Source organism: Nipponia nippon, unplaced genomic scaffold (assembly GCF_047370975.1).
Source record: "Nipponia nippon isolate SJK-2023a ecotype South Korea unplaced genomic scaffold, ASM4737097v1 scaffold_11, whole genome shotgun sequence".
Classification (NCBI taxonomy): domain Eukaryota; kingdom Metazoa; phylum Chordata; class Aves; order Pelecaniformes; family Threskiornithidae; genus Nipponia; species Nipponia nippon.
The window spans coordinates 9,188,597-9,209,607 of record NW_028262302.1 but is presented as its reverse complement, the minus strand read 5'-3'; the positions used below and the strand labels follow the sequence as shown (position 1 = coordinate 9,209,607).

Below are 21,011 nucleotides of genomic sequence, written 5' to 3'. Positions count from 1 at the left end.
ACGGAGCCGCCGCCCCGCTCCCCAGCCGGCCCCTACGCTTCTGAATGGGGAATGGCGGCGCTGCGGCCGCGCCCCGGCGCCCAGCTCGGGGCGGAGCTGCGGGCGGCCCGGGGCGGCTGCCGGCCGCGGCACCTCACGGCCAGGCGGCTTGCGGGCGACACCGCCGCTCCCTGCGCAGTTTGGCGCGGGGGGTTGTGGGTGACGTAGTCCCCGCCCCGCCGTGAGTCCCTGGCCGCGCCTTCGTCACCGGCTGCGCCGTGACCTTCGCAAGGCGCTCTGGGTATTGTAGGCACGGGCGCGCGAGCCAATCGGCGCCGTTGTTTCTGAAGGGCGCCCTCGCGTGGCCGGCGCCCGCTGAGGCACGTGCTTTCCTTGTGCGATTCCATTGGCCAAGAAGAGGGCGTGACCGACGATCCGTACCTCCCCCGAGCCAATCGGAGCGGGCCATGTAGAGCAAGCCGTTCCCCGGCTGGTTGCGTGTGCTGCGGCCAGCAGTCGGTGGTTGCTCGTCAGCGCGACCGGCGGATTGGTGGCGGCGGGGCGGTGGGCGGGGCGAGGAAGCCGGACTCGGAGCCCCTCGGCGGCGGCGGCGGCCCCTCAGGAGCCCGGCGGGATGGGGTGGCGGGCGCGCCTCGGGCTGGTGCTGTGCCTCGCGGCGCTCTGGGCCGGAGGACTGGCCGCGGCCGGTCAGTACCGGGGCTCCGCCTCGCCGCGTCCCGCTGGGCCTGAGCTCTGCGGCGGCCTCGCCCCCCATGGCCTGCTGCGGGAGCGGGGGGGGTGTGCTGCGGCCGCCGTGAGGTGCGGGCGCCCGCACCGGGGCGCGGAGGGGGCGGCGGCAACGGGGGAGGGGATCCTGTGTCCTCGCTGGGGCTCTGGGGTGCGTGGGGGCAGCTCTGTTCTCGCCGGGCCGCTGAGGCGGCGGAGGGGAGGGGAGAGGAGAGGAGAGGAAGGGAGCTGGGCTCCTGTCAGCTGCGTGGCCGCGAGTAGCGGGGGTGGCGGAGCCGGGCTCGCCGAGGGGCGGCGGGCCCAGTGCTCACCCTGTGCCTGCTGGCTTTGCCTCACTGGGGGCTGTTCGGTAGGCCTGATGGGGCTGAACGCATTGTTTAGTCTGGCTCCTGCCTTTAAGCAGCTCGTTAGGAGCCTGCTTTGTAATGCTTGCTCTGCTCAAAAACGAAATGAGACTTCTTTTTTCCTCCCTAGCACGTATTTTCTTGCTGAGGAGCTGATAATGCTGGTTAGCGTTTTCAGAACAGTTTTCTCACGCAAATACATATAGAGCATTTCTGGGGCCTGCGTTATGTCGCTATAATACTTTTTTTTCCTGCTTCTTTTATTGTTATGCAGCTTGGGTTTTGTGTGCTTCTCATATGTTGTCTTCTACTTCCTTTCCTGGGGCTTCTACCTCCCACACCCTTCTTTCCACCATGGGCGAGTGGGGGGAGTGTGCAATGCATTTATATATGTAGTGTTTCTAAAGCCAGAAAGCACTCCTTTAATAGACAGCCTTATCCAGTGCTACTGGGGATGTGCTTTTAGGCTGTCAGTGATATTTCAAGAAAGTAATTTAACGTTTTCTCTAGAGGTAAGTTCTGTGCTTTGGGGTTCATTTTCATGTACGCAGTAGGAAGTTGACATTCAAAGTTATGTTACTGGATTTCAGACTAGATATCAAGCACAGTTGTAGGAGCTTTTTAGGTAATGTTATAAGCCAGCAGGGCACTTCCCAAGGTGTAGAAAAGATACATACACATTCTTTCAAGTCAGAGAGATGTACCCAGATTTTGAATGATGTGTTCTCACTGACACTGTATATAAAGAAAAAAGCTAAGGTGAGAGGAGGCTGTTCATGTCAGATGAAATATCTGCTGTGTACATGGAAGTTAGGTGATAAAATTAAGGGATGGTTAAGCGTGCATCTATGGCTGTGCTAGCATGCCACTCTTCTGTCTTGACTGCTTTTCCACTATTGCGAAGTTGTGTCTGTGAATATGAAGTTCTGATAGCTTAACTCAGCCTTTAAAAAGCATATGTTTAGGGTCAATTGAACTAATACAATTAGTAGGCCCAAGAAAGCACATGGTACAGTACATGAAGGATTAAGAGCTGTAGCCAAACTTAAATCACTACTGTGAGGTAAAACTCTTCATTTATATCCAGAATTAGGAGAGGGTGTTCAGAGTCCAGCTTTTGGTAGCAGATTGTAGCAGGAAGAACTTTTTTTCTCCAGTTTTTGTCAAGAATCATTCTGAAAGAAAATAAGTCATCATCACTTCATCGATGTTTTGATTTCCTCCAGTAACAGTACCACTGTCTCTAGTAGAGTCTGGTACAAGCCTAGAGACTGTGTGTTAAATACTTCCTTGAATACTTGTTCATTCCTAATGTCTGGTCTCGAAACAGTCATCTGGAATGTGTGGACATTGAAGGGAGGGGTTTTAAGAAGGATGAGTAAAAATAGTTCAACTATTACATTTCCTGACTTCAGAAGATGTTTTTAATGAGCGGGTTTTTTTTAGTAGTGAGTCTTTTAACTATAGTTTTAAACCCTAACTCTGTAGTCATAAACTTTGCTTAAATCAATTTATTGAAAACTTGAGGTAAATGCAAGAAAACTCAGGCCTAAAGAAATGGGTGCTATTTTTTTTCAAGATATAATGTTAATACAGATTATGAAGAAGTTGAACATTGGGGGCTGGGGAAAGAAAATTAAGGAGTCCATGGGGAACTGGGAAAAGCAGCTAAAAAAAATGGTAACTGTGTTTGTTCCAGCCAAAGCTGTCTGTCTTCTGCTTATCACAGCAGCAATGGCTTTCGGCTTCTTCTGTTGATCATTCATTAAGAACATTGAAAAAAATCTCTTATTTTTTCTGATTGCCAATATTATTTGATTTTGGGGTTTTTTTCCCCTTGCTTGCAGACTAAGAGGCAGAAATTCTCTCATTCTGCCTGAATAGAGGAAGCGATTCTTCCTCTGACTATCCTGCACTTTCCGTGGCTAACTTCAGTGGTAGGCAGAGATTTTCATACTGTCTCATTAACTGGTAGGACAAATGAGCACAGTCATATACTTGTAGGAAACTTCTGTACCTATTCTCTCAAAAGACAGAGCTCCATGGCTTCCCCTGACCCTTCTGATTTTACTTACCTAACTGAAAAACATTCCCTAAACTTGTTGCCTAGTTGCCTGGTATGGAATCTCAATTCCTACAGAGGAACTGCTGGAGAGTAAATTTTCTAAATAGTTAGCCAGCAATTGCAAGGAGACTGGAAATAAGATTTGTATTCAGGGTGAGAGTTGACCTATATCTTCATCTTGTAGTTGCACTAAAATGAATACGCTGCACAGATTATAGCTGGGAACAATTTACTTGCTGCCAAGGATACTTTGAAACTAGTCTTCCTGAATAGATACCCCTTAAGGATTTTGCTTAAGTCACTGCATGTTTTAGAGGTTCATGTAATAGGAATAGCATCTATGCTATGGAGTCTGTTTCTGTGCAGAATTTAACAGTTGAAAATTGATGAGAAGCAATCTGAGGTAATTTTTTTTCTTAAGATTTCCTTTTTTCCTGCAAGAATAGGAGAGAGACAGTTTGCATTCTCTTTCAGAGACTAACTAGTCACTTGCACAAAAAGAACATTGAAAGAAATGATTAAAAATACCACAGAAAATCTCTGATGGGTGCTTGAAAGCCGTCGTTGCCAAATGGTTTTTGTTCATGCACCCCTCTCAGTAAAAATTTTGAGCATGCATCTTCAGTGTTTAACTTATAAAAAAATACATGTATGTACTACTGTACTAACATATTATGTACATCATAAAACATGCACAAAAACAGAAATGAGAAAAGAATGAGATAAAGGTGAAATAAACACTGAATTAAGAAAAAGTTTTATTTATTAATAGTATAAGAAGTATTTTCTTCCTGCACCCCCAGTGGGTTGCCTAGCGCACCCCCTGGGGTCTACAAAGCCCACTTGGGAGATCAGTGCTCTAAAGCATGCAAACTCTTACTAGTTGCTTTGTTGTGATAGTGTTTGAAGAGCTTGGTAAAAACTGGAAGGAAACAGACTACAGTGATCAGTTAGGGCATTCATCAGAGCTTTGGGAGATTGCCAACTGCTTGCATTTACTGAATTTTTGGCTATTTCCTGAAGATGAGTGACCATTCCAACATTGAAACTAATGATATTTCTTGTCTGGTAGTAGCAGTCCTTTAGGTTTATAGGCTGCTCGTCGATTTGTTCTTCTAAAACAGCAAAACTTTGGAACTGTTGCGCTCCCTCAAGCTGATGACATTCTTCTTGCTGAATCACACTGCATAGCTCTTCTTGTTTCTACCTCTCTCTCCATAGTGCTCTCTTGAAAATGGTAATTCTCACAAAACGGTACAATCTCTATCCAGCATATGGTAGGATCTTTTATCTAGCATAGGCTGCCAGAGTACTTTTGCTATATTTAAATAGACTGATTGAATCCTGGTCTTTCTAATTGAGGGAAAAATGAACACATTTTAAAGCTGATTTTAATTATATATGAAGTGGTGGATGATTGAAAGAAGTTTTTAGCTGTATGAAGTGCTTTAGAGCCCTAGCTGGGCATGAGAGCACCCAGCAGTGTCTACGGGTCAGCACTGTTTGTAAGTGAAGCATTCTGTACAACATTGTCAGCTGTTCGTTTCAGCCACAAGTATTTTTGCCTACTTTTTCCTTTTAATATATCACTGCATCTCCCTAATTTGCTTAACAAATGGTAGGATTAATTTCCAATTGGCCTTTTCAGGGGTTTATAGAATTAGCCAACCTTGGTAACAGGCCCAAATTAAAAAAAAAAAAAAAAAAAAGTTGGTTACTTTTTTTAATTTAACTGTGGAAAAACAAACTAAACTGTCAGCTTTAATCTCTGAAGCAGGTGCACAAACATAACATCTGTGGCTTTGTTCAGTAGTCTAGCCTTGACTAATAAGCTGTTCTTAGGTCAAACTGTGACCTTTCATAGATCTTTCATTAACACTTTCAGAATAGTTTTCTTAACTGTTTCTTAGAAGTAGGCACACTTCTATGAGTAAGCGGGTGCACATTAGTCAGCAGTTCTGTGAAATAACAAGGCTGTAAGTGATCCCTCCTCTAGTCACATTATCGGTCATCACTGCAACCTCATCTGCCTAACTTGGAAGTCCCAAAGCTAAGAACAGTTAAACTAATATTTTGTTGTTGCTGTAGTGCTGTTTTGGAACCATGGTTTTGAAAACAATTATTCAAGTACAACTTCTTAATCACAAAGCTGGTTCTTTCAGAGAGTGTTTAAATGATGCAATAGAAATGAAATAGGCTTATTTACTTTCAAGGAAGAAGAGCAAACATTTAATGAGCTCTACCTTATGTTTCTCAGATGTCTCTTGCCTTTTAATTTAGTAAACCTTTTGCTTTGCATATGAAGTTCCAATAGAATTGTTCTTTGATATGTGCGCATAGGTAGTATACCCTATTTATATGTGACGTTGTATGGTCTTTTGTTGTAAAATCAACCTTCCACATATTGAAATCGGTTAGTAAAGCCTTCACTAAAAAGCTAGAATGGTCTAGTGCTGTCAGGCATATAGGCTGATTTTGAGCAGACAAAACCAAACACCCTAGCTGCTATAGGTGTTAAAAAGAACACAATGTTTGTTACTGCAGTAACAGGTACTGTATAAGTGCTTTGTATGTATTAATAGCAGCATACAAGCTACTGGGTAGGTTAACCCTGTCTTAGTTTTTCCCTACTCCAGAAGCATGTCTGAACCTCTTGACAAGCGCTAGAGGTTGAAGTTGTAGGGGTGGCATTTGGTTTTAGATCAAAATTATTTAGGATAGTAGAATGTAATTTGTGGGAAACATGGTAACTTCCAATTTGTCCCATAGTTTCAAAATAGAAAGGGAAAGGACCAGCAAGTATCCTAAATGCATATGTACTTTTACTGTATTTAAAAAAACAACTGTTATATGGTGATCTGAAGTGTTGAAGTTCAGTGGTAGAACTTCTTATGACTTAACCACGGTCAGCCTTATCTGTTAGAATCCTCAAGCTGATAAGCACTGTGGTCTCTGCCAAAAATGCAGCTAGCCTTGTTTTTTCTTATGTCTCTTTTGGTGTTTTGTGTTTTTTTTTTTTTTTCCAAATTGATGTTTGTTTTCATGCTGTCTTGGTTGCTACTTGCAGGGTCTGTTTCATCTGGAGTGTTCTTTGCTGTCTCCACTAGTTTTTCTGAAGGGCTCTACATGCTTTCGTTTTTGGACCTGTAGGGTACAGCTGCTTACCCCCACTGACTGTTCTAGATCCTTTTTAATCCTGTGTCTGCTGGCAGTTAAATCTTTTTGAGCTTTACATCCTCTTCAGTATGCTCAACAGACTGTTATCTATTTGTCGCAGTTGCACTGTCAAACTTCTTGTCACCTTAGCTTTGCAGCTTCACTTATAAGTCTTAGCATTTTTTCTTGATTTTTATTATGCTGTTACAGCTTAAAGTTGATCCTCATATTTTTACTTGTTTGTTCTAATCAAAGGTTATATTTTAAATAACTATGTGGAAATCGCTTTTTGGAATCTGGCTTCCAAGATTAGCCCCTTCATTGCAAATACCCACAGTTGCTCTGCTATAGTAATAGTCTTCAAAACATGAACTGATAAAGTGTCATGTTTGTGCTTTGTCACTTCAGAGATGATTTATGTCTGGTAAGACACTTCACTTGCATGAGGATGAAAAGCATGTAACTTTTGTTTGCTGCCAAATGCTTACAGAAAGTCAGCCAAGTTCTGTAAACTTTTGGAGAGCTTTTTTGGCATTCAGTATTTCTGCAGGTAGTCTTTAATAGCTAACCATAACGTACTAAATGCTGTATCTCGTGGACAGGGCACTAACTTCTATCAGTTTAGGTACCTTTTCTAGTTGTAGTGTAAGTCTCCAGCCTGTCAATACCTTACCACTGCTATAGGGCATTACACACCCCAGAGTCTCAGAAGGGGGCGATTTCTAAATGTAGTAGGAGTTAGTGGCAGCTTTTCTTAGTCATCTGTTTATTTTGAGCTTTTATTTTGGTTTAAGTGAGTTGTGTACTGGAGAGAGGGAGGCCTGTAGCATCATCTTCTTTCACGTGTGTGGGGGTTTTGTTTCCTTAAGTGAGGTGGTATCAGACACTGATGCCTGGGAACAGTCACATTTTGGCTGTGATAATTCTAGAGGCTTTCAGTCGAGATGATAGTGCAAACCAAGTTGTTTGAAGCACAGCGAGTAGCCCGTTTAAGTTATAGGAACAAAGAAAATAGGAGAGACAGTTCTGCAAAACAATGGTAAAATTGTCATAAATAAGCTTTTCTGATTATTTTCTTCTTCCTTTTCACCTCTATTCCTTTAGGTCTCTGCCTAATAGCCTTTCTTCTTTACCATTTCTTCTCTTTCTAATCAAATATCATATTATAGCCTGTTCAGACAAGAAAGATGACAGTTAAAGAAGGCTTGCAGCTCTTGAACAGTATCTTAAAGACAAACTAATTTCTCACAGTTCTGAAGAGATACCTCTATATAAAGGTTTGAATATGCTGGTCAGGCAAAATTAAATGGTGTTCTATAAAGAACAATGTTTAATTGTAAGTGAGGTGGTATTAATGTAACTTTCTGGTCAGTACTGAAGCAGTTTATACTAAAGCTGATTTGATGACTAAAAACCTTAGGTTCCATAGGCCCTTTTCACTTGATGCATACGTTTTTAAGTAGTTTAGTTGGACTGGAACAATTCAGACTGTGTAGTAATCTAGAGGATTGATTTGGGTTTTTAAAAAAAAAAAATTCCACACTTTTTTCCAGTATTGGACACACAGTTGTGTTGGCATAATTTAAGGAAGGAGGGGATTGTCTGTGAAACATTTGATTCTTCTGACAACGCTAACAAGGCCTTTCTGAAGTGCATTAGTCAACTTAGTACATTAGAATGTTTCAGAACCATGGTATAATATTATAGCTAAACTTATTTTTATTTTTGAGAAAATTACTCATGGAAAAGCTTTTTGCTGACTTATAACATCTCTTCTAGATGAAGAGGGAAATCAAGATGAATCACTGGAGTCAAAGGTGAGGAAATAAGTTTCTAGTCATTCTGTTTTTCTTGTGGAGTGAGAGCACAGGTCTGAAATTCAGAACTATGATTTGATTCCTGTTTTAAACTGTTCTGTAGCTCTTGCTGTCTCATTAATTTCTCCTGTGCATCAGAAGAATTAATGTTGTGTTATATCTTTGAAAAAAATTTTTTTTTCAAAGAACTGAAAGTGATAGAGTCAATGAGAGCTAATAGAGGTAGCTCATCTTACTTTTGATGCTGCTGTTTAAACTTAGTATGTTAATTAATCATATCTTTAAAAAGTAATGTTTTTTTTGCCAGCTGCTGCTGTTCAGTTTCTAATCTTCTATATTATGTGGCTGCTTTCCTTCAGAGTTTATCTGCAGACGACCAGGTAAAGGACCATTCCACAGGAACTCGAGTGGTAGCAGGTCAGATCTTCCTTGAATCAGGGAAATCGGACTCTCAATCAGAGGATGAAGAGAACTTTCACAGTCAAGAGGAGGAAAAAGGGAATTCACTGGAAGAGTTGAACTCTCTAGAGTCAAACCTATTAAATAAGGATTTGGAAGAAACAGAAATACAGAGTCCAGGTAACTGCTCACAGACTTTTGAACAAGTGGCAAGAAAGATGCATCTGAGTAACTTTGGCTTGTGGATGAACACAAATAGTAATTCTAAGCATATGAAATAACTAGTGTCTTAACCTTTCTCAAATGGAATGGTAATTGCTGCTTTTTCCTTTAGAAAGTAACATCAAAAAGTTTTCAAATAGATTGTGATTGAAATCTGAGTGGTTATTTTTAGATGCATTTTAAATGGTTTTCCATAATTTTTGTTGTTCCCATCTTCTTGGAAAGCTTTAACTATCAAATGGAGAAAGCCCCAATTTCTTCAAATAGGACTCAAGTGCACATACTATGCTGTGTGTATGTATACCAACCATAGAAGGAGAAACTGCATCAGTGTTTCAGCCTGCTGGCTGTTTGCCTGGAGAGTCAGTTGACAGAGAAGGAACAAATTGTGATGCAAAGACAAGCTTCCTAGGGCGGCATTGAGAGCTTTAGGGCAACATCTAAATTGCATGTAAACTTCAGTAAGTTTTTAAATATAGGTAAAACCTTATGTCCTTCTGCCTAAATTCCCAGGAAATTCTAGTATTCTTTCTAGTATTTCTTTTTTACTACTAATAAAAATGTAAATTTAATATGATTTTTTGACTTGCAGCTAGTAGTGGATGATAACTAGATGGCACAGTTGAGTACCTTAGCCTATGCAGCAAAGACTTTTCCTTTTCACTTACGCATGAAAAGTAAATCTTCAACTTTACTGAAAAAATACAGTTACATGGTAATATTAGTATTTGTCTATCTTTTCAACTCAGATTTGAATGTCAAAAGAAAGCAGGAGTTATGAAATGAGCTCCATTATATACTAACTTTCAGTGTTTTCTAATAAGCCTTCCTTATTAATGCAGAACTAATATGCAGTTTGTAAAAACTCAGTAGTAGGATTAAGTATTGCTGTTGATAAGTGTGGTGTTGTAAAAGAAAAAGGTATATAAAATCCACTAAATAGAATGCTGCCACGAAACAGTGAGCTAAGCACCATTTTTAGTCAGTGCAGTCTATTTCAAAAGTAAACTTTAAGATACTTTTAATGTCACATCAGAAAGGGGTAACCAGATGGCTTGCTCCCTGGCAACTAAGGTTTTTAACTATACTTGTCAAAGTACTGCAAGTGACTTTCAAAAACCATAAATTTAAGTCTTGTGCAGTTTTTGGACCCTCTTATGAAGTAAATAAGCTATGGGGATGAAAGGATTACTGGTTTTATCTAAAAAGCAATTCTGAAGGAAAAGTACTTGTATTCTGGCAGGGAAAAAAGCTGCTAAAGGACAGCTTTACTGGCAAACTTTTTAACTGAGCAGGACCGGAATCTACCTCAGGTACAGATGCTCATCTCTTGAATGAGCTACTAGTGACAGGACTGCATTAAGAGTGATTAAAGCTTTTCGAAATACAGTTTGGCTCTTGTGTATGATCATGAGATTGCATGGAAAAAAAAATTCTTCAAGTTTACAAGTGTATTTTGCAGAATATTGAGCAGAAAAAAAATTCATCTTCAGTAATTTAGCATTAGTACTACTAAGGCTTTTAACCTTGTAAGAAAGAAGTTATTCTGTTCTCTTCTGATTAGTGAGGAGGTCTTGTGCGTAAAGAAAGTGGTATTTTTTAGTTATTTATCTTGTGTTGTATGTTTTTGTAACAATCAATTTCCATACAAACAGTTTTTGCTGAAAACTGCCTGTGAGTTTATACAGAGCTGGCAATCCCTGCTGTGTTTGTTTTCCTATTTGGAGGAATCTTACAGTAATGTAACCAATAATTATAAGTAATGTATGTTTGGGTTTCCTGCAGTGTAAAGTATGAGATAAGATACAAGTAAGTAAGGACAAGATATAATGATAAAATACCATATACTTTATTCAGACATAATAAAGCAGCTAAATTGCTACTTGCACACTCAGTTTGACAAAAAGTAATTTATCCTCTGAGTAAATCATTTGCCTCAGTTTGTATCTATCATTCTTTAAGTACATGATAAAGTAGCTGTGGTGAGCATTTTATCCTGTGATCACATTGCTGTGTTGCTTTAGGGGTTATTATTTGTTACTGTCTGGGGGGAAAATCAGCATTATGGTTTAATTTAGAATTAAAAAAGGGCAAGGAGGAGGACTGGGGCAGAGTAATTTCATAACTTTAGTGTGCAGCTAACTTTCATGCAGAGCACTGTGTAAATGCTTCATGTCCAGTTGGTTTCAGTACAGGAGACAAGGTACTAAACAATACAAGTAAAACTTCAAGTTCTCAAGTAGTGTTAATATCCTGGACCTGGAGTTTGTTCAAATGACAGTGATAAGAGGTCCCGTCAGTTGTTATAGGTACCCTTAGGCTGAGTTTGTGCATTACTCTGTGGTTAACAGATGTCTAAAATGATTCCAGGCTAGTTGCATCTGTACACGTTATTTTTGAATGCAATTTCTGAAAATAACACTTTTCCTTGTGTGTTATGGGATAATTAACTTGGAGTGGTGTGGTGGAACATTTGCCGAGGAATCAAATTACAAAGAACAATTTGAACAGGCTAACTATCCTGGAGACTTCCTTATGCTTCAGAAAATCAACATGAAATTTTTAAATTAGTATGGTCTCTAGACCTTACAATTATATATGCTAGAAAAAAGAACTAGCTTTCTGTATAACCATAAGAATTACAAACTTAACTTGAAAAAACACTGTATAATTGACATTCTCAATTGCATGACTTTGCAAATGTCTTCAAATGAAGCTGAACCCAACTGCTGGATTTAGCTTAGTGAAAGAGAAAAACCTTTATAAAAGGCTAATTGAAATAATTTCATTTTCAAAAAATTAAGATAATTCTTAGTCTTCATAGATTGATTTTTATTTAAAAATATTACAATATTGTAATCTGTAACCTTTGAAGTTCTAGCGCATGAGAAATGATAAATCATGCTGTTCAAAGTAATTTTGAATGCAACTTAAATATATTGGTGAAGTTTTCAATATAAGTATATGCAATGATAAGAAATTACTGGACTCGTAGTGATTTCATTTAAGTCTTTTCTTATAGTTGTATGCTCTAACTGTACTCCCTGCTGATATTCAAGTACTTTCAGTGTCACATTTGGCGATGTGAGTAGTTCTGTCATGATTATGTCTAACCCTGAGGCTAAAATGAATATATGCACTGGAATGTACTTCAAGGGTAGTCTTTTGCATGGAGAAGGGAGTGCAGAGAAGAGAGAGTGAAAGGAAGGGCTGTTTATTTTGGTAGACAATAAAAATGTAACTGAGATTTGCCTCCTCCGAACTAAACAAAAATCTTTGCTTATAACTAAGGAATATAAAAAACCATATACCTTCTGTTTCATTTCCAAATTAAAGATAATACTTTTTCAAGTGCTATTTATAAAAATAATTGCTTTTTCAGGCTTTTGTAAATTAGAAATTTTACTGAAAACTTGATTAAATGAACTTCATAGAAATTAAAACCAACATAGGAGTGCTTTCCTATATGTAGTAGATGACTTTAATTTGTAAAGTAAAGGAAAGCAGTCTAATTCCTGGGTATATATTTTCAGTTTTGACAGCTATTGGAGGCACCGCAGATGGTGAACCTTGCCACTTCCCCTTTTTGTTTATGGAGAAAGAGTATGCAGAGTGCACTGCAGATGGGAGGGAAGATGGCAGGCTTTGGTGTGCAACAACCTATGATTACAAGAAAGATCAAAAGTGGGGCTTCTGTGAAAGTAAGTAACCTGATGTCATGTTCTTGTCCAGGGAATGCTTTCTTAAGCTAGTGTTTTCAGTCTTCTCAATGCCCTTTATTTCAGGGTCTAGAAGTCCCTGTCATATATTAATGGTAACTTTATACTGTGATATACAAGTAATTATAAGGGCAAAGTTCTCATGATGGAAAAGATTATAATGCAAATGCCACTTCCCAAAGCTATTTGGGAAATCATGCAGTGGAGGCATCTTGTTGTGGTTTAACCCCAGCCGGCACCTAAGCACCACACAGCCGCTCACTCACTCCCCCGCCGGTAGGATGGAGGAGAGAATCAGAAGAGTAAAAGAGAGAAAACTCATGGGTTGAGATAAGAACAGTTTAATAGGTAAAGCAAAAGCCACGCGTGCAAGCAAAGCAAAGCAAGGAATTCATTCACTACTTCCCATGGGCAGGGAGGTGTTCAGCCATCCTCAGGAAAGCAGGATTCCATCAAGCCTAACGGTTACTTGGGAAGACAAATGCCATCACTTCGAACGTCCTCCCCCTTCCTTCTTCCCCCGGCTTTATCTGCTGAGCATGACATCATATGGTATGGGATATCCCTTTGGCCAGTCTGGGTCAGCTGTCCTGGCTGTGCTCCCTCCCAGCTTCTTATGCACCTGGCAGAGCATGGGAAGCTGAAAAGTCCTTGACCAGTGTAAACTCTACTCAGCAAGAACGAAAACATCAGTGTGTTATCAACATTATTCTCATCCTAAATCCAAAACACAGCACTATACCAGCTACTAAGAAGAAAATTAACTATCCCAACTGAAACCAGGACACATCTATAAAACTCTTAGTTTCTGAGGCTGTAGGAGTATAGGGGTTTGACAGTGTTTCCCATTATACTCGCTGATTTGTTGCACAAAGGCAAGCCTTCTCTAGGAAGCGTCCTCCTGAAGGAGGAACCTTCCTTCCTTGCACAGCTTGCTTTGGAGCAATGAAAAGAATATTTTAACAGCAAACTTGTACATGAGAGACATCACATGAGAAGAAACTGTCTACCAAGATATCCAACGCCTCCTTTAGACAGCTTTTTGTAATCATTTGGGTGGTTTATTGGTCTTCAAAAACATATTTCTGGCTGTATTTTCCCTTTAGAACCAATACGAATTTTGAGAGAATAGTCTTGAGCTGTGTAATTGGAGTCCTTAATGTACTCTTCTTTTTCTTTTTTTTTTTTTTTTTAGCTGAAGAGCAGTCTAATAAGAGAAGGCAGATGCAAGAAGCTGAGGATGTTTATCAGACTGGAATGAAAATCCTTAATGAAAGCAGTAAAAAGGCTCAGAAGAAAGAGTAAGTCTACCTCCTCCACCCCCACAAGAGAAGGATGGCATGACTGCTCACTCTGGCTTAACTGAAAAATAACTTCAGTTGCCCTGGGAGTTTGCACTTTATTGGACTTAGCATCAAACTATGCAGTGATAGTACTGAAAATAAATAGTAATTTCAGGGTATTTAGAAAAACAAATTTATGCCTGCTTTCCTCTGAATCCACTAAAAATTGTATAAGATTAATTTCTGAAGAGTGGATGTTGTCAAAACTTTGACTTAAAGCAAGATGGTGCCGCAGTTCTCTAGCTACAATTTATATGTGGCAACTGCCCAGAAAAATATGAGAATGTGATACAAGGTAATTTTCCTTTTTCAAATGTTTCTTACAGGCTGGTTCTCATTATACTTCAAAGATTAAGTGGGAAAAATCAGCATTTCTTGTCCTGCTCTGTTATTGTTCCTGCTTTCTGATGTTTTTGGTCACCACGAAAATAGTATTAAACTTAATCTCAATAAATTGTTAAAACTCTAGTAATTAACACTGTATGAGAGAAAAGGGTAATGCTTGTAGATGAAACAAAAAAGAAGAATGAAATGAGTGTTCTGTTCATTCTGGTCTGTTTACTTTCTACTCTTTATATATCCAATTACTGATGAAATAGTTGTCAGCTTACCACTATAATTAAGAATAGGTATGCTAATTTAGAACTCCCTGGTACTCATGTTGACAACTTCATCAGTAAGTGGTGACTTCAGGCTGCTGATTATTGGGAGCACTATTACCATGTTAAACTTAAGAAGGAAATAAGGGAGCTTATTTCTACTTTATGTATCAGGGAAACTGAAGCACAGCTAGAGGTTGTCCATCACACCTTGGCAAAGACAAAGGGAGACAGTATCTGTTAGACCATGACTAGTGTTCTTTTTGTATAAAATAGTGTAGGAATTGTAAAACAATATTAGATTTTTCGTTCTCTTGAACACCTTACACTGTCTTAGAAGATGAAATTATGTGAGGAACCAAGTGTGCCTCAGCCTGTCCTAAAGAAAGGAAACGAGTCTGAGAATAGGAAGGAGGAGAGGTAACGAAAAATCTTGGAATGCTATCAAAGGTCCATGAGAAATCAAGCTGAAGCATGCTTGACAGTACTGTGTTATGTCGTTTAAGGTTACAGTTTTTTAAATTGCTGTGAAATTACTTTGGAGGACTACTGTAAGTTCTGAGGCTGAAATAGAAAGGGGAGTTTCCAGAGAAGCATCTCGTTGCTAGCGTGACTGTTTCATCACAAAATTGATCGTGTATGCCGTTGTATTGGACCCAACACTTTAGTGTTTTCGTTGGAATGATTTTGTACTCAACAAATCAAAGAGACTCTGTAGTCTTTTTCGGGCTGCTTTTTTCTATCGATCTGTGAAGCTGTCAGAGTAGTGGTCCTGCTAGATACCTAGTACAGGACTTAAAATCGTTGCTATAAAAATGTGATCATTTGACCTTAAACTTTTCATATATCTTACAGGGGAGGAAATGCATACTGCTTTGCATATGGAGTAGAGTGAACGTTAAAATCCAGTTTGTCTATTAGCTAAATCGTGTGAGTTGTTGCATAGATTGAGGATTCGGAGCTGGAACAAATGACTGTAGGTAGATGCATTTGTAGAAAATAGAGGCTAAAACCGAGGAACAAAAAACCTCTCCAGAATCTTGAGCTTTATGAATGGAATCTGCTCCTTTGCCTCAAGGTGATTAAGAAATTGTTTTCTTTTAAGAGCGTATCAATATCTTCTGAAAGCAGCTGACATGAATCATACCAAGGCAATGGAGAAAGTGTCTTATGCTTTGCTGTTTGGGGATTACCTGAAGCAGAACATCCAATCATCGAAAGAACTATTTGAAAAACTAACAGAAGAAGGTTCTCCTAAAGGACAAATGGTGTGTATGTTCTTAAATTCTACAGAAGTTTTTATAGGTTTATAAACTGGTTTATAGTTCGTGCTTATTCTAAGGTGGTTTTATAGATTGTTCTTGCATCCAGACTAGAATGAGAATGGGAAGTGGCATCTGTTGCCTGGTTAAAAAAGACAGCAGACAGAGTGCTGCTTTTTTAAACTGTTTGAAAACTTGATGTAAAATGTTTGGTTCAGGCTCTGATGCAAAAAAATATATTTTATCAATGCTTGCTTCAGCCTTTCCTAATCCTGACTACTCATTGCCCTTACCTTTTTAAATTTCAGTAGTGTCTTACTTTGGTTCAAAGACTGTCCCCAAAATGCTTCTGCTTCACCTGGCTTCTGCATGCTGCTAGCATTACTGAGGGTGCAGTAACAAAAGCCACCTGCACCCTCAAGGTAAACACATGGAAACAGGTCTTCTCTTTGAGTTTAAAAAAAAAGGCATTAAACTACCAGTAATATAGTATGGTGGTGGTCTTTTAATTTAATTTCTTATCTGCTGTATGACTGACTAGATTGGATCTATAAGTTAAAAAACGGGTAGATGGAGGTGACTCCAGTCAACAAATCTTCTCTGAAACTCTGTGTTACTTTTTTCTTGTGGTTTGTGTGGGATGTTGTGGCTTTTCATCTGCAGTTTTATCTTTGAGATAGGTAGATATACACACACACAAGTTTATAATCTAGAAGTTATAAACTCCTAGGAATCATGAAAGCTGTTTAGTGGAACGGGACTCACTTTCTTCATGTGCCTTTGAACATTATAGAATTGTTCATGTGTAATTGTTCACATGTAACATCATAAAATGTGGGTGTTATCAATTTTAATGTCTCAATAGCTGCATATACTTATTATTTAGTTCTCTTTCTTGTTTCGGAAGTGTCAGCTTCTTCAGGAATTATCCAGTTTCTTTTAGCTCTTTGGCTGCCAAGTCTCCTGCTGTTCCCTGTTTAATGTTGAAGTGGTGATTTACCATAGAAAGCAGGAACATGTTTTCTCTAGAGGCTTTGTATCTCAATGAAGACCTTGACTTTTATTGGTCTAGAATTCAATATTGTCTGCATGAGGTGATTTTCTTTTGTGTGTGTGTGCTTCCAGAATTGCCTATAATAGTCTTAGAACACTGTGAAATGTAGACATCTTTATATAGTGTTACCTTCTGTGCTACTGGTTTCTCCTTGGAGCCACACAGCTGTAACAGGTGTTATAGATAGAGCAGTAATTATGTAAATTTTAAGAATAAAAATAACTTTTGAGAAAACCTCTGCCAAATAGCTCTGTGCATTCTAACTGCTTATATTTATAGTCATAAATGCAACTAACCCATGCCAAAACAGATGCAAAATAGTAAATTCATAGGATGTGTTAGTAAATCAAACAGTAAGACTCTTTTAGAGAAGGTCATGGTTCATGAATGTTTGCATTGGTGTATAAGACAAATAGGATACATGAATAATCTGACAGAAATTGCTGATCTTCACTTGAGGATCTTTAAACTGGGTTACTCTTACTGTTCAGGACCTTTGGATCTACATTTAGCATTCGGGGAAGTAGTAGTTTCTTCCTTGTGTTCGAACCACTGGACTGAATTCTGGTGAGATATGTTTATGTTAGTGTCCTAGGCAACTGAATAATTCAGAAACTTCATACTTTTTAAAAGGGGTAGCGAAGAGCCTAGATATAGGAGGAACCAAAGTGCAGGTAAAGCTTGGCATATTCGTTGCAGCTTCGAATTGTTATTTGATTTCTTTATACTTATGTATTCCAGGAAAACTGATCCTGGTTTGTTTTTTTTTTTTTTTTCAAAGGATGTGCTGACAAACTTTATTTTATTTCTAGGCTCTTGGATTTCTATATGCATCTGGTCTAGGCGTCAATTCTAGTCAAGCCAAGGTAACTTAGAAATCTTCAGTGTGTGCTCCTGTATTTTATCTTGGAAGCAGATGTTAAATAACCAATGATTTTGTTTTAAGGCCCTGGTGTATTACACTTTTGGAGCTTTAGGAGGAAATCTGATTGCCCATATGATCTTGGTAAGTAAGATAGTTAATAACTTTACACGTGCAAGAACTTCTTTGTATTCTTAAATTTTTAATATAAGATTTGCATTCATGTGAATACCTTGTCCAAATACTAGATCATCATGCATGCATTAAGTGGGCAATAGTATCTTCCCCGTTATTCCTTGTTAAGGAAAAGTCGGCTCATTTTTAGCTGTATACCACAATGAATTTAGATGGACCTTGTTTGCATCTCTTGGCTTAAAGCAGAAGTGTGAGACTTAATTTTTATAGGCTAATGAGAACTGTGAAAGACAGAGATCTTTACAGAAGATGCTGTTTTAATCAATATTGTGAGATATAAGACAAAGTGCAATGCGTGTAAGTAAAAGGCCTTAGTTTTTCACCCATAAGTATCATTCTGCTTATTTGCTTTTTCCTGAGTAATATCTGAAGTATATTGGCAATGCTTAACTTTTAATGGTGTCAGTCAGTTGCTTTTAATGCAGACACAATGGACTTGTGGCCTTTGTTTTGTCTATTGTCTCATCAAATCTTGCTCAAGTAATGTGGAAAATGTTTGTAACCTGGCAAGTGGTATGTTGTCAAATAACCGATAGTCCCATATTTTTATATTTTCCTTTCTAGGGTTACCGGTACTGGGCTGGGATAGGAGTCCTTCAAAGTTGTGAATCTGCTCTCACTCACTACCGGCTTGTAGCTAATCATGGTAAAAACTTTTTACTAGGCTGACATTCTTGACTTTCTATGTATTTCTGTATCATACACCTAGAAGATACTAGAAGTACTATCAATGCTAATAGTATAAAAATAGAGAATCCCTGCTATTAAACAAGTTATCTGTTTGGCTCTGAATCATGATACACTGTTTTTATCTCTGTCTATTGAAATATCTTTAATTCTTAGAGAGTGTCAAAGTAATTAATTCTATCTGAATAACAGTTTGAAGCTCTGTAGAGATCTGTTTTTACTAAGTTGCAGTGTAATATTTTTATTGAACAAAACTGGCTGAAAATTTATCTTATCTGTTTTTTAGTTGCTAGTGACATTTCTTTGACTGGTGGCACAGTGGTTCAGCGAATTCGCTTAGCAGATGAAGTAGAAAATCCAGGAATGGCAAGTGGGATGCTAGAAGAAGACTTGATTCAGTATTATCAGTTTTTAGCAGAGAAAGGAGATGTACAAGCACAGGTAAGATTAAGTTCACCTGATGGCATACAGAGGTTTTCAAGAATTACAGGAACAGCTTTATGAAATATGGAAAGACATTGGAGCTTTAGTTTTCTCTTCCTCCTAAATCAACCTGGTTGCTATTTCCTGATTAGTTTTTAGGAGAAGAGGCTTGTATTTTAGTGTGTTTAAGGTAGAACTTGGACAGAAAATGCAAATTTTTGTGGAAAATAAGTCCAAACATTACAACTTTAGTAATTTAGGAAAGAGGATCTTGGCTTTCACTAGAAACCAGACACACTAGTTTAAGGATGGCTTTAGATGTTGTGGAGGAAGCCTTGATCAAAAAAACTGGCCCTGACAGGGGACCTCAATTTCTTGCTGCTTCTGCTCTTACATGACTTCTGCATGCTGCAGGCTGGACCTCTTCTACACACAATGCAGGAGGGGAGGACCCTAATATAGGCAAATTGTCACAACTTGGTCGTATATGGCTTAAGAATTAGGTCGGTAGAATTCAAATGAACAATTATTATTTTGTATCTAGGACAGTCACGTCACTTTTATCTAGGATAAATTTCCACTTAGGCTAATGTGAAAAAATGGGACTGTACTGTAGTAATTGAAGCAAATCTGTGCCTTTAGACTTTGTGGCATCTTTAACGCTGATATGGTCTGTCTTTGTGCATGTAATTAGCTCACTGGTATCTGTATTACTAGAAAAAGAAAGTCCCGATGGAAAAATTACTTATTTGCAATGTAAAATTTATTTTTAGGTTGGCCTCGGACAGTTGCACTTGCATGGAGGAAGAGGAGTAGAGCAAAATCATCAGGTACCCTTTCTGTATATCTCTGATGCGTATTACACTTGGTGGAGGGGGAGAAAGTATAGCTGAGACCACAGTGAAGCAAAAGTGTTTAAGTACTGTCGTAACGTATTTAATGACTTCAGTAGTCTTGTTCAATAAAACTTAATTCATTCAGTAAAACTTAATCTTTATGTGACTAGTACATGGAGCTGTTTTTCTTACACAGTGTTTAAGACTAATCATCTTAGAAATGAGGAAGTCAAAATCAAAGACCAGGTTTTCATCAAGTAGTACTTGAAACTGGTCAAGCTTTTGTACATGTAGTAGAATCTTCAGGAGGCACCGTGCGTGCATTAGCAATGACAGTCTAGTTTGTTTGCAAGAATATTTTGCTTCTGTAGACGAACCAGTGCAACTTTCAATACTAAGGATATTAAGTGTGCATAGAAAATAGAACTTCTGCTAATGTAAGCCAACCTAGCTACTGCTTATAGAAGTTAAAATAGCTAACCTCTTAAAGTATGTATTAAAAAAATGGAGAGCTGAAGATGTGCAGTCCTGCGGATTATTTCAGACTCAGCTACCAACCAGAAATTATTTAATAGTCATCACATTTAAAATACTTTTAAAATGACTGTTCTATAAGGGTTCAGAGATGATATCAAGTATGCAGAATGAGCATAACCAAGCTCTGTGTAAAACTGGAATAGGAACTGGCAGATCTCTCCTTTTCTAAACAGGGTTTGGAAGTACAATAAGGAAGTAAGATTTACCTGTGTAGCTTGTGCATAGTAGCAGTTGTAGTATTTATTTTTTTTTCCTCTGCTTTTTGGAATACACTGTTGAGAGGGATTGCTGCTCAATATTCCAGTTATAAGTGGGGAACCCTGTTACATATCTTAAATTAGGTGGGATTGATAACTCTTATCCCCAGAAGAACCTGGTAACTTGGCAAGCAACCTACTCATCTCTGCTCAATTTGCAAGAAAAGGTACTCAAATCATAGTCATGGTGGCTAAAATTCTTTTTTTCTTCCCTACAGCGAGCATTTGAGTACTTCAATCAAGCAGCTAATGCTGGCAATTCACATGCCATGGCCTTTCTAGGAAAGGTAAGATATGAACACTCTCAAAAGTAAGCAAATGGACTGCCTTTCAGTGAAAAATAACAAATATTTCCTACTTTCTGATATCAGGCAGTCTAAAACTTGAATGCTGGAATCTAAGTACTTCTGTTTTGCTGCTGTTTTTAATTGTCCTGCAAGATTTGAGTGTCATAGTCTATTATGTCTAGTCTAAATTCTCTACTTGTTCCTTCACTTCAGGAACTTTT

General features: G+C 38.7%; 1 protein-coding gene across 2 annotated transcripts in view; it reads left to right on the top strand.

Annotated features, from left to right (window-relative positions):
* The first annotated feature begins 487 nt into the window (after positions 1-487).
* The window catches only part of SEL1L (SEL1L adaptor subunit of SYVN1 ubiquitin ligase), a 37,177-nt gene continuing 16,653 nt past the window's right edge, over positions 488-21,011 (top strand). Inside the window, exons 1-12 of one of the 2 annotated variants that reach the window (XM_087747451.1) lie at positions 488-686; positions 8,071-8,108; positions 8,468-8,687; positions 12,263-12,430; positions 13,644-13,749; positions 15,496-15,658; positions 17,519-17,572; positions 17,653-17,712; positions 18,328-18,409; positions 18,737-18,891; positions 19,647-19,703; positions 20,722-20,790. In XM_087747451.1, coding sequence (XP_087603577.1) covers positions 614-686; positions 8,071-8,108; positions 8,468-8,687; positions 12,263-12,430; positions 13,644-13,749; positions 15,496-15,658; positions 17,519-17,572; positions 17,653-17,712; positions 18,328-18,409; positions 18,737-18,891; positions 19,647-19,703; positions 20,722-20,790 — 1,245 coding nt within the window. In that variant the 5' untranslated portion in view covers positions 488-613. The remainder of the gene's footprint in view (positions 687-8,070; positions 8,109-8,467; positions 8,688-12,262; positions 12,431-13,643; positions 13,750-15,495; positions 15,659-17,518; positions 17,573-17,652; positions 17,713-18,327; positions 18,410-18,736; positions 18,892-19,646; positions 19,704-20,721; positions 20,791-21,011) is intronic. The other variant, XM_087747450.1, reaches the window with a different exon arrangement.